Raw genomic sequence first — 13,507 nt, 5'->3', positions numbered from 1 at the left:
TATTCAACCCAATTCCCTTTTTCTATCTCGTGACGCTTTCAGGAAAGAAACTCTAAATATGTAACACTAAAAGAAACAATAAGGACTATATCAAAGACATTTCTGAAGTCTACAAATTTTACATTTACTATCAGGAATCAATCCATCCCCTAAAATTATAGAATTATATCCATAATTCTAATCAACATGAAGGGCCTCCTCTAAATAATTAACTTTCGGATAAGATTGTAAAGAGAAATCCAATTTGTAGAAGCATTGCATTCCAGTAAGAGGAAGTTTAACACAATAACAAAAGGTAGGGATGGAAGACTACCAGAGTGCAGAAAAGACCACTTTTGTTGTTGACGAAGTGAGCAACATTGTGAAAGAGGCTATAGAAAGTGCCATCCGTGGCAATGCCTATCAGCACAGCAAAGTCAATCAGTGGACCACAAATGTCATAGAAACAACTTTAAGCCAACTCACCAAGCTGGGAAAACCATTCAAATACATTGTGACCTGTGTAATTATGCAGAAGAACGGAGCAGGACTACACACGGCGAGTTCTTGCTTCTGGGACAGCTCTACTGATGGGAGCTGCACCGTGCGATGGGAGAACAAGACCATGTACTGCATCGTCAGCGCCTTCGGACTGTCCATCTGACTGACCTCCTCATCCCCTCAGGCTCTTTCTCTTCTGTCTCAACATTTCTCCGATCTTCTAACCACCAGTCATAAATTCAGTGAACAGCTTTCTCACTCTTTGTTTTCTGTGGCACTCTCAACATGCAGAGAAAAACCCAAATGACCGCACTGTCCTGTGATCAGCACACCTTCAATTATGGATCGTTCTTGGGCAGCCGGAACCTGGGCTGCCACGTGACCACACTCTGAATATCTCTGTTCAAAGGTGCTAAACACTCAACCTGTTAGTGTGAACCTTTCTCTACTCTGCAATCATTCACACACACTAATTTTTCCATACTTTGTACTTTTGTTAAAAAAAAAAAAAGGTAGGAGTATACTAGGACAGTATTGTTTATACAAAATGTGGTCCACAGAAAACACGCTAAAATCTTGGGGTGCCTGCTGGGGTAGATTTGCCAAAAGGTTAGTCGAGTTTAAGCTTCTGGGATACCTGCTGTGACATCTTACCTAATTTTATACTTGTAAGTTTGAGTTATTTTCCTTCAGAGGAACCCTCCCAAAATTACAGCCGAAGTTGTCAATGAGTCTTATGAAAATGATGTCTTAGAGGGAAAGAGTGGGTTACATCATCTCTAAAGTAAGTCATAGGGTTGAGGAAGAGTTTTGTAAGACTGAAAAGACTTGAGCTTGTTATAAATAGTGAGGAATGAGCCAGTAGGGCACTGTAGTCCTTTCCACTTGTTTGTTTTGAATCCTTAAATAGGTTATATGAGGCTCATTTTCTTCAACTATAAAATGAAGATAACAATATCTATCTTACATGGTTGTTGTACCAGTTACTGTCAATATAAGAAGAGTGTCTAGACAAATACACAGTGGTCACTCAATAAATAAATGTTGCTAAATTTTACTATCATTACAACAAACATACAAGCTAAGAATGCATTGGGAACTGAGGCAGCAAAAGCTGAAATGACCTTCCCAGGGTCATTCAGCTGTGAAGTGGGATCCAGATATCATATCCAGCAGGCCAGTGCCAGGGTGCACTGTGTTGACCATGACAAGAACTCCTTCCTTGAGCAAACTTTAGTCGGGCTCATCTGAGCCCTCTTTCCAAGTAGGTCTCAACCTAGCCCCTGTCCTGTTGAGTCTAGTTTCTTTTGTTTTGTTGTGTGTTTTTTATTGATTTTTAGAGAAAGGGGGAGGGATGTGAGAGGGAAACATCAACTGGCTGTCTCCTGCATGCTCCCTACGAGGGATAGAGCCAGCAACCTTGCCAGGTGCCCTGACTAGGAATCGAACCCCAACCCTTCAGTGCATGGGACAACACCCAACCAAATGAGTCATACCAGCCAGCCAGGGCGGTTGAATCCAGTTTTAACAAATAATTCTGTTAAGCCAGTTTATAAAGAATCCATCCACCCTTAACATCTAAGTCCTTGGCTTGTCTTTTGCAAGAATTCTGTAAAGCCAGTTTAACAAGAATCCCCTACTCTTGATATCTAATCAAATTCCTCTTAGTAATTTTTCATCCATTGACTCCCTGACTCTGCTCATTGGCTTTAAAACCCCAGCTGTCTTTGCTGTATTCGGAGTTGGGTTCAATCTCTATAACCTACTGCAATCGTCTTGAATAAAATCTTCCTTGCTATTTTTAGCAAGTGTCTGGAACAATTCTTTTCTTTTACAATCACTGTGCTGTATTACCTATGAAACATGATGAAACAGCAATTTAGTTGCAATGCCATTAAACTCACTTAGAAATGCAGCATAACACCATAGTTAAGGGCAAAGCCAGGCTTTCTCTGTAGGGGTGGATGAGGTTCTGCTACTTCCTGCATCCGTGATCTTAGGAAAGTTGCCCACATTCTCTGCTTTGCTAGCCTCATCTATACAAAAGGATATAACAACAATAGTATTTACTTTAAAAGTAGTTTTTTGTGTGTGTGAAAATTCCCTGTAAGCAGAACATAGGAAGGTATTGAATATTGCTATTTTAAAGCTTTTATTGAGTAAGAAATCCACTGTTATATATTAAGTGGAATAACCCTAATTACCCTATATATTCTGCAAAATACCCTCTATACCCAGCACCTCCAAGTCCCCATTATTCTGCTATGTATTTTTTCTGTAGCATTTATCACCTAGCATACTATATGATTTACTCATGCATTAGGCTTATTGGTGCTTGGGTTTTTGCGTCTTTTTCTAATTTCCCAGAGGAAGAATTTATTGCCCCTGGCCCATGGGAAGAACTCAAGCAATATTTGTTGATTGGATTAATAAAATATGAGCTCTGAAGGAAAAGCTGGTAAGGAGAAAGATAGAGGAAATTAGTGGAGCTTCAGAAAAATAGTTGGTGGCATCAGGGCCAAAGCAGGTTCCTTCATATGCCTAATTTTCTTTCAAATTATTGACTTTTTTCTCTCCAGACTGAGAAGTGTCAGGTATAGGGTTATTTTCTTACTGGAAAGTAGAATGAAGAGTGGACCAAAGAAAGAAGAGAAAGGAGGAGGTAGAAAGGTTTATCTGAGAAAGAATAAGAGAATACTGCTAAACCAGAATCTGCATTGTAACAAGATACCTAGGAGATTTGGATACATATTAAAGCTTGAGAATCCTGGTTAAAAATAGCATTTCTCCAAGGCTGGATTGCCAATAGCAGAATCACCCTAGTGGGACACTTGATAAACATTCAGATGCGTGGGACTACTTTGACCTCACCGAATGAGAATCTCTGAATATGGAGCCAGGGATCACCATTAACCAATAGCCCAGGTGATACTCATACACAATAACATTTGAGAACCACCATTCAATATAATTAAGCATCTGAGATTTAGATCTTGGCGAGTTAGATGGAACAAAAGAGACTATGTGGGTTTTTGTTTGTTTGTTTTAATCCTTGCCCAAGAATATGCCCATTGATTTCATTGATATTAGAGAGAAGGGAAGTGGTGATAGGGAGGGGGGGCCCAGAGAGGGAGGAGGGAAGGGGGAGAGAGAGAGAATCCATTGGCTTCCTCCCACATACAAACCCAAAACCCAGGTATGTGCCCTGAGCAGGACCCCAACCCACAACTTTTCGGAATATGGAATGATGCTCCAACCAACTGAGCCACATTGGCCAGGGCAGGCTATGAGTTTTAAAACAAAATATTGAATATTGGAATATTGCTCTCAAAGTTCTAGAGAGCTGGGCCAAATTAGAGCTAATTGTCAAAAACAGGCAACTAAGCAGAGGTTAGCTTCAGGGAAAGATGGTTCACTGGATCACTTAGAATCAGTTTTTCCCAGTAGTTGACAAAAAGGGTTCCCAGGGGAGCTATACAAGGCAGTTTTAAAACAGATGACCTGGGAGATAGGGCCACCGAAGGAAAGCTTCCAGTAACCAGAGTTATATTTATCTTCCTGCCTTAGGCACTCACCAATTATAAGCACTAAAGATGGGAGTTGGCCTCCCTAGTGGAAAAGAAGGCACAAGAGTAGAGGAATGCCTCTCTATGTCTTGGTTTATTATAAAGGAACAGATCTCAGAAAAATTTCTGAGCAACAACCCACAAACAACATAAAAAAGAAAAAAGATTCTAAGCTGGTGGTACGACATTTAAACTGGCATCAAAGTTTTAAGAGTGGAAGAATATAACAATGAGGAAAAATAAAGAAAAAATTATTCCCTGGCTTGTGTGGGTCAGGTATTATCCCATGCACCTACAGATTGCTGGTTTGATTCCAGGTCAGGGCACATGTCCGAGGTATCAGGCTCAATCCCCAGTAAGAGGGGGGCCATGCAGGAGGCAGCCAATCATTGTTTTGCTCTCACATTGATGATTCTCTCTCTCGTCCTCTCTTTTTAAAAATCAATAAAATATTTTAAACAACATAAAATAAAGGAAAATAGACATTCTACGCGCTTATTACTCACAGTGTGGTCTATGAACTAGCAGCATCAGCTTCCTCTGGGAGCTTGTTAGGAATGAAAACTCTTAAGCTCCGACTTAAATACCCCTCAGAAGGGATCTACAGCCTAACAAGATCCCCAGGTGATCTGTGGTCACACTAATATTCCAGAAGCACTGAGCCACATCAGAAGATCTCAAAGTTGGCCTGTACATTAAAATCACATGAGAATCTTTTAAACTTGGGATGCCCAAACCCTCCAGACCCTCTTTAACAAGATTTTCCAGGCATCTGAATTTTTAAAGCTCTCTATGTATAGCCAAGGTTGAAGACTACTTCTGTAGTTCTAAAGTTATAGTACAGGTATAAGACTTTGGCCTTTTTCAAAGAAGGTTGCCACTCACTTTTTTTTTTTTTAATTAAGCCATAGAATTCTATATACGACAAAACTTAAGGTATCAGCAGATGAACATAAATCTGGATGATGGTTTAGTGAATCACTGCTAAGTACATGGAAAGCACCATATATAGATACGTAGTTAATGGCTAATAGAGAGGTGTGCTCTCCTCCTGCCCAATGCATGGAACCCGTCAGATGCTCATCAATTCAGGTAATCCTCTGAGAATAAGTAGAAAAGCCTGAAGAAATCTAAAATGCTACTCTAATGGCTTAAGTATTTGTGAGGACAAGTGGTATTTGCATCTCTTCTTCCAGTTAAAGGTCATGACATTATAAGAGAACTGAGGATTTGAGATATGAATGTGTTTTAATAATCCGATAATCTGGGTCTAAGGTGAAAGGTCTTTGTTCAGATCCACAATACATGTTTTAACTACTTGTGCAATAAACAGACACTGACTTTTACATGCTGGAAAGCGTGATTTAAATAGGTGAATTCTTCATAAACTCTACACTATGCTGTATACCTGAGACCAATAGAAAATAATATTGCACATGAACTGTAATTGAAAAACAAAAAAAGAAAAATATAAATATTTGAATTCTTATGGTAATTCTAGTGTGTTCTTATAGTAAAAGCAATTTAAAATTCAAAGGAATGAGATCACAAAGTAGAGCTATAGTAGGATCTTTTAAACTGAAAGGTAGAAGACTAATACAATGCTGAAATAAAACTATACAATTCGATGTTAAGAAAGGCAGTACACATATCAGTAACCTAAAAAACAAACAAACAAACAACAACAACAAAAAAACACTTGGGGGAGGAACTCCATTCTGGAAAGGTGGTCAGATACAATCTTTAAAACTGAAAACAAGACAATGAAAATTTACAGAATAATCAGTGAAATTAAGTTAAAACTCAATACCAATAGTAAACACACTGACACTGGTTTCCCTAGCACTTCAGAGAGGACTCGTGCTTCAATACAGTAATAAGAAGAAAGGGCACCTTTTTTAAAACGCTATGACATGCAGAAGACAGACACTGAAATCTGCAAACCTGAGGGGAGGGCATGGAGGAAGCACATGGATAAAAGTAAGCAGAGAAAAAGAAGAGATCTGGTACATAAAAGGTTTGGATAGAATCCATCATTTATTGAATTATTCAACAAAAATGTATTGAGCAGCTATTTCTCAGACACTGTACTATACAAGGCTACAGGCAGTTGAAGGATGGTGAACCAGGAGTTTGCGTCAATGTTGTTTTCCTAACAGGGAAGAGAAAAATGAACTCAGACATGATGCCAACTAGAAAAAGACTTCAAATAGCTAGATGTTTTCATCTGGCTAAGAGTAGAGAAGCTGATAAATGCTTTACTTGCCTAGCTGACAAATCCGGAATTAGAAAAAACAAATGAGACATATACCTCTCACAACGTCATTGTGACCCCATGGTTGATAAAGGAAATAAATGAGAGAAAATGATAATGAGGCAGGATAGTAAAAAGCTAGAAAATTCTCCTGGCAAGTGGAATGGGGAAACTGAGACTGATATCTAAACAGATGGCCAAGCAATTCACAGCCAGATAATAAATATCAAGGTCTTATCTTCCCTAACCACGGACACTTAGGAGCAAATGGTTTACACATCCCAGACCTTGCAGGGGCAAACCTGCCTCGGGTCCCTGTCCCTTTGTGGTAACATTCTTTGCAGGTGAAACTGACCAGAAAATGACCCTGATTCCTCTCTATATGCTCATTCTGATGAATCGGCATACTAAAAGGCACACCTGGGAAGCTGATGGATATTCTATTGAGATCCTCCCCTTAGACCTCCCTTACAATTCCCACCTTCAGAAAACATAAAAACCCTAAGGCAAAGGCCTCAGTGCATTCTCTCTGGAGCATGCCTGTGCCCTCACATTCTTCTTTCCTCAGATGTGTATATTTGCTTTCTCTCTCTTAAGCTCTAAAGGTTCCCAGGAGACTTGCAAGCAGGGGAGCATCAGGTAGTGGCAGCTTGTCCCAGGCTAACCCCCCAACCTGTCTCCAATGGCCCTCCTTTTGCCTCTGCAACTTGTTTCCTGAGTCCATGCAGCCCAGCTGACTCACCTCTACCTCTGTGATTTTCTTTCTAAAGGGCAAAGGCAGCTCTGATCTTGCCTCTTTTATCTTAAGACAAAAAACACTTCCTTGTTTTACCGTCTTCAGCATTAATAAACATGCACTCAAAATCACCTGGACTTGCTCAGTCAGTGTGGCTCAGTGGTTGAGCATCAACCCATGACTCAGGAGGTCACCAGTTTGATTCCCTGCCCAGGGCACATGCCCAGGTGTGGGCTCAATTCCTACTAGGGGTGTGCAGGAGGCAGCCAATCAATGTTTCTCTCTCATTGATGTTTCTATCTCTCTATCCCTCTCCCTTCTTCTCTAAAATCAATAAAAATATTTTTTAAATCACCTGGACTCATATCTTGAAATATTTCCTGCATGACTGTGCTAGGGCAAGGCAGCCTCAGTCCTGGTCCTTTTCCACTGACAATAACACCATTTTGTAGGATAATAAGTATATAACAACTACGATACTCATAAGTCCCCAAATTAAGGAAAGTAAAATTCAAAGACCTCAGAGGAAGAGTAAGGGAAAAGTTATAAAGGGAAACATTCAAGATTTTCCATATCAGACCTTAGGTAATAATGGGTGTTTTCCTATGAGGAGATTATGTTCACTCCACAAAACTAGTAAGAACATGTATATGATAAGAAATTCAACACAGGGATTAAAATGCTGAAATCACATAATTAAAATTAAATGAAGAAAAAGACAACTACCTAGGAAAAAATAGCACATCTATGATAATAAAAGTGTAACATGCTAATTATACAGGAAAGCCGAAGGAGCTTCCAAACATCATTCTGGATGAAACTGCAGTGGCGGGGGCCAAGGCAGAAAAGGTTAGGGGCGATCAGGCAGGCAGGCAGAGTTGTCAGGGCAATCAGGCAGGCAGGTGAATGGTCAGGGGTGATCAGGCAGGCAGGCAGGCAAGTGGTTAGGAACCAGGGGTCCAGGATTGCAAGAGGGATGTCCGACTGCCGATTTAGGCCCGATCCTGCAGGAATCCCTGCAGGATCGGGCCAAAAACTGGCAGTCAAACATTCCCCGAGGGGTCCCAGATTGCGAGAGGTTGCAGGCCTGGCTGAGGGACCCTCCCCCTCCCATGAATTTTGTGCACCAGGCCTCTAGTAGGATATAATGGACAATAATGAACAGGTAAAAAAAAAAAGCAACAGGAAACAAGTGGTTACTTCTGGATTCTGTACATTGCTAATCAAACTGTCTTTAACATCCAAAGATGGTAAGTCATTGTGATATTGTGAATAGAACTCCTAAATGCCTTGTAATTGCTTGAATGATAGCAGAAGAGCACCTTTGGTTATTCACAATAAGACCTTACAACCATACCTGAGTTTATCCTAATGAGGTGACTATTGGAGGATAGAGACTGGTTGCCAGAGAAACCAAGCATTGATTAGAGAGTTGGAACTTTTATTTTTCTTAATTCTTTTATTATTCTTTTTTAAAGTATGTTTTATTGATTTTGTGTTTTTTTTTATCCTTCCCCCACAAGCTCCCCCCACCCCAGGCTTTCACCACCTCATTGTCCGTGCCCATGGGTTATGCATATTTATTTATTTATTTATTTATTTATTTATTTATTTATAGCCTTTGGTTGCTTAATTCCCATGCCTTCCCTCTGAGATTTTGCACTCTGTTCAATGCTTCCATATCTCTGGATCCTCTCTGTTCATCAGTTTCTTTTGTTAATTATATTCCACATATGAATGAAATCATGTGATAATTGTTTTTCTCTGACTGCTTATTTCACTCAGCCTGATACTCTCCAGGTCCCTCCATGCTACCTCAAAGGGTAAGAGATTGTTCTTCTTTACTGCTGCACAGTATTCCATGGTATGTTACCACAGCTGTTTTAGCCACTCATCTACTGATGGGCACTTAAGCCCAAGGTGCTTTTTTTTGTTTGTTTTTGTGGGTTTTTTGTTTTGTTTTATTGCTTAAAGTATTACAATGAGTATTACATATGTCTCCTTTTTTTCCCGCCCTTAATTGATTTTAGAGAGAAAGGAATGGAGAGGGATAGAGAGATAGAGACATCGACTAGAAAGAAACAACTATCGGCGGCCTCTGGCATGCCCCTACTTGGATTGGAGCCCACATCTTGGGCATATGCTCTGAACAGGAATGGAACCGATGACCGCTTGGCTCATAGGTTGGTACTCAACCACTGAGCCATACTGGCCGGGCAGAGGATTGTGACTTTTAGCCCCACCACCCAATATCAGGGATGGGGAGAGGAATTAGAAATTAAGTTCAATCACCAGTAGCCAATGATTTAATCAATCATGCCTACATAATAGGACCTCCATTTTTTAAAAAAAGAATGAACAAAAGGGTTCAGAGAACTTCCAAGTTGGTAAACACATGGATGTACTGGGAGCTTGCACATGCAAATGGGCATGAAAGCTCTGCACCGCTTCCCACCTATCTTGCCTTATGCATCTCTTCCATTTGGCTGCTCCTGAACTGTGTCCTTTACCACAAACTGATAATAGTAAGTAAAGCATTTTCCTGAATTTGTGAGCTGTTCAATTAAGTCATCAATCTCAGGATGGGGTAGGGCAATCCCCAATTTATAGCTTGTTGATCAGAACTACAGGTAACAAGCTGTGACTCAAGATTGGGTTTAAAGTGAGGGGCAGCCTTGTGAGATTAGTCCGTAACCTGGAGATTCTACACTATCTCTGGGTAGTGTCAGAATTAAATTGTAGGACATCCAGTTGATGTTCAAAGAGTTAGTTAATTGACTAGTCTTGGGAAACCTCCATGTGTTTGGTGTCAGCAGAGTTGTGAGTACAAAAGGAGGTGTATTTTGTGAAAAAGATAAATAAGAGCCTATTACACTTATTTATAAGATGTACCTTCATCCAAAATGTTAATAAAATTAAGAAAATTATTTTTAATTATCTATATTTTGATTAACCTGACAAGACGCAATCTACCATAAGTTGCTGCTGCTGCTGCTATTTTAGTGTTTTTTCTCCCAATAGATTAGAAAATATTTTGGGAAATGGTTAGAATGAAGTTACCATAAAACAGTGATTCTCAACCTTGGCTGCACATTAGAATCACCTGGGAATCTTTTTAAAATCCTGATTTCTGGGCCTCATCCTCCGGAAATTCTGTTTCTTTGTTATGGGGTGGGGCCACAACATTGGTAACAAAGAAACAGTATTTCCGGAGGATGAGGCCCAGAAATCAGGATTTTAAAAAGATTCCCAGGTGATTCTAATGTGCAGCCAAGGCTGAGAACCACTGCCATAAAAGATGGATGTAACCTGGCATTTTTAATTTAGGTTCAACTAAAATACAAAAATGGATTGAACTTATATTAACTTCTAAAGGTAGTCTAGGCAGAGTGGGTTTCTACAGCTTTCATTTAAAAGGAATAACACATTGAGTTGTCATTTCTCAAAATTATTTACTCAGCTGTCTGTGGCCATTCAATTGATTTGTCAATACACATTGAGCCATCTCAACTTTAATATGCTTTAAAAAGTGACATTTATATTCAGAGTAAAATGTCAATAATGGTAAAATATTTTGAAAATTGTTCTCTGAAACATGTAAATATCCTCTCACAGGAGCAGTAAGTAAAATATCAATTTTCAGACTCTTTGAACCAATTCTGGAAATGCAGATCACTTGGAATTGATCACTTTCTGATATAAAGTCATAAATAATATTCTGTTATGGTTTGACTTCAGAATTGTCTATTGTCATTTGGAATATTGTTCAATCTTACTTTGAACTATCTACTCAAAAATCCCCAAAATGATTAATCTAAACTTCAAAGTTGACCAATATTTTGAACAAAATTCACATTGAGTTTATTTGTATTAATAATTGTGTTATCTGCTAAGTAAATATCAACTAATTTAAATTATTTCCATGTTACTGTCAAGATGAACGTGTATATAAATGTAAATAAATTTTTCTGGAGAAAATAAGATCCTCAAAAACATCTAAAATGGGGGGGGGGGGGGAATTACATCATACATATAGAGTTCATTTTAGAATCCACATTGGCTGCTGTTCTAAACTGTTGTAACCTCATGTTTACAGCAAATCGTGACTATTGAAAAATTAAGTTTTCAAACCCAACCACCAATTTAAACTTTTTTTTCTTTATTAAGATATTACATATACATGTGTCCCTATCCCCCCATTGCCCCCCACCCCACTCCCCACTCATGCCCTCACCCCCCCTAGTGTCTGTGTCCATTGGTTATACTTACATGCATGCATACAAGTCCTTTGGTTGATCTCTCCCCCTCCCCCCCACCCTCCCCTGCCTTCCCTCTGAGGTTTGACGGTCTAATCTATGCTTCTCTGTCTCTGGATCTGTTTTTGTTGTTCATTATGTTCCACAAATGAGTGATATTTACCTTTCTCTGACTTATTTCGCTTAGCATAATGCTCTCCAGGTCCATCCATGCTGTTGCAAATGATAGGAGTTCCTTCCTTTTTACAGAAGCGTAGTATTCCATTTTGTAGATGTACCAGTTTTTTAATCCACTCATCTGCTGATGGGCACTTAGGCTGTTTCCAAATCTTAGCTATTGTAAATTGTGCCGCTATGAACATAGGGGTGCATTTATCCTTTCTAATTGGTGTTTCTAGTTTTTTGGGATATATTCCTAAAAGTGGAATCATTGGGTCAAATGGGAGTTCCATTTTTAGTTTTTTGAGGAAACTCCATACTGTTCTCCACAGTGGCTGCACAAGTCTGCATTCCCACCATCAGTGCAGGAGGGTTCCTTTTTCTTTTCATCCTTCCCAGCACTTGTCATTTGTTGATTTGTTGATGATAGTCATTCTGACAGGTGTGAGATGGTACCTCATTGTCATTTTGATTTGCATCTCTCGGATGATTAGTGACTTTGAGCACGTTTTTCACATGTCTCTTGGCCTTCATATGTTTTAAGAAAAAAAATAATGAAACCTCATGTATCCCATCCCTAGATTTTTTAAACTGATGGTGGATAATTCAACTGTTCTCAAGTGACAAATCAAATACACTTTGACAGCAAACTTTATTTTCCTGATTAAACAACATTAAGCAACTAGAAACACTTTTTTTAGTTCCCTCAAAAAACAGCAGCTCACAACCACTATCCCTTTCTTTACACTTCCCCCTTAAACCCTTTATAAGAAAAAGAGCATTGCAAGAACAATAAGTAAGGTATGGACACTGAATTAAGGAGATTAGGGGACTTGGTAAGTGGGACACCTTCTATTCAGCTCTAACCAACTGTTTCCTAGCAGCACTTTAAAAAAAAAAATCCCTGTTGTTATGTGGATTCTTCTGAAATGTAAATGTTTGTAACTGTAGGTCCTGGGCTCCCTGCCTTCTGGTGACTTAGTAAGCACTGCACTGCCTGGTTCTCCTGTGGCCGGCTGGGGCCATGTGACTGGTTCTGCTTAATGACTTGTAAGCCAGATTTTCATTGTGCAGATATGACCTTCCAAAGCTCTTTCCTTGGCAACTATTCATATTCCAGATAGTGGTTGCTTTATGGAGGCAGGTCCGGAGCAAAGACACTTCAGTGCTATTGTCCTCCCATGATGTCTATGCTACATGATTGAGAGTTAAAATGTTGTTATTGTGAACTCATGAGGTGTGCAGTGTGCATGTGTGTGTGTGTATGCATGTGTGTGTGTACTATAAAAAGCATTTCCTGACTGAGAGAGTCATTATCACAAATCCACACAGCAATGTGGGTCAGAATTTACCCATGGGCCATCACCTTGCTGTCCAACTCACATAGTTTGCTTAGTATGAGAATGTACGTGCTTTGACTTCAATAAACAAAAGAATCTTAGATTGCTACATAGAATGAGTGATTGTGGCATTAATTAGTGAAGAATGAAGCGAAAGGAGGATGAAAAGAGGTAAGAAAGGGAGGCCAGGGAAACAGGCAAACACAGAATAAAACAAAGTGGTCACTGGATTCTAAGAGTCCAGTCTGTTCATAAGCGCTTGCTGGTACCCATCTTACTTTTCACGATCCCCTTCCTGAATATATTTAGAGCTTTTCTGAAGCCTTCTCATTGCACCCAGCTGCCTGGGTTTAAACCTTTCTGCCCCTCCTTCCCTTTACTAAATGTCCGGGTCTTCTGCCCTCTGAGAAAGGCAGTCAGCTCTTTACAAGACCTTTACATTGGCGCTTAGGACTTACATGTGTATGGCTATTCATATATTCTCCATCTTTACACTACAGTGTTTTCACCTTTAAAATACGATAAATACTTAGCTTGAAGAAGTAGAAGTATTAGCTTAGTTGCAGAAGGTACAGATTCTGGAGCCAGACTACCTGAGTGCATAGGCTTACAGTGTGTGGCCTTGAGAAATTAATGTTTTGTGACTTTGCCTCCATTTTCTCATCTGCAAATTAGGAATAAGAGTATCTACTCCATCAGGTTTTCTTATGTACTTA

At 39.5% G+C, this 13,507-nt stretch overlaps 1 protein-coding gene across 1 annotated transcript; it reads left to right on the top strand.

The window, feature by feature from the left end:
* The first annotated feature begins 301 nt into the window (after positions 1-301).
* Positions 302-950, top strand: LOC132230083 (dynein light chain Tctex-type 1-like). The gene has a single exon (XM_059686968.1). The coding sequence runs from the start codon at positions 302-304 to the stop codon at positions 641-643; it is 342 nt and encodes a 113-aa protein (XP_059542951.1). The 3' UTR covers positions 644-950.
* Positions 951-13,507: the final 12,557 nt, after the last annotated feature.

The sequence above is a fragment of the Myotis daubentonii genome, chromosome 3 (assembly GCF_963259705.1).
Source record: "Myotis daubentonii chromosome 3, mMyoDau2.1, whole genome shotgun sequence".
NCBI classification, from domain to species: Eukaryota; Metazoa; Chordata; class Mammalia; order Chiroptera; family Vespertilionidae; genus Myotis; species Myotis daubentonii.
Note: the sequence above shows the minus strand (reverse complement) of the source record. Positions and strands in the feature narration are given on the sequence as shown.

What these genes read in the sequence shown, in the direction of transcription:
- LOC132230083 (XM_059686968.1), top strand. Translation starts at nt 302, where the DNA reads ATGGAAGACTACCAGAGTGCAGAAAAGACCACTTTTGTTGTTGACGAA.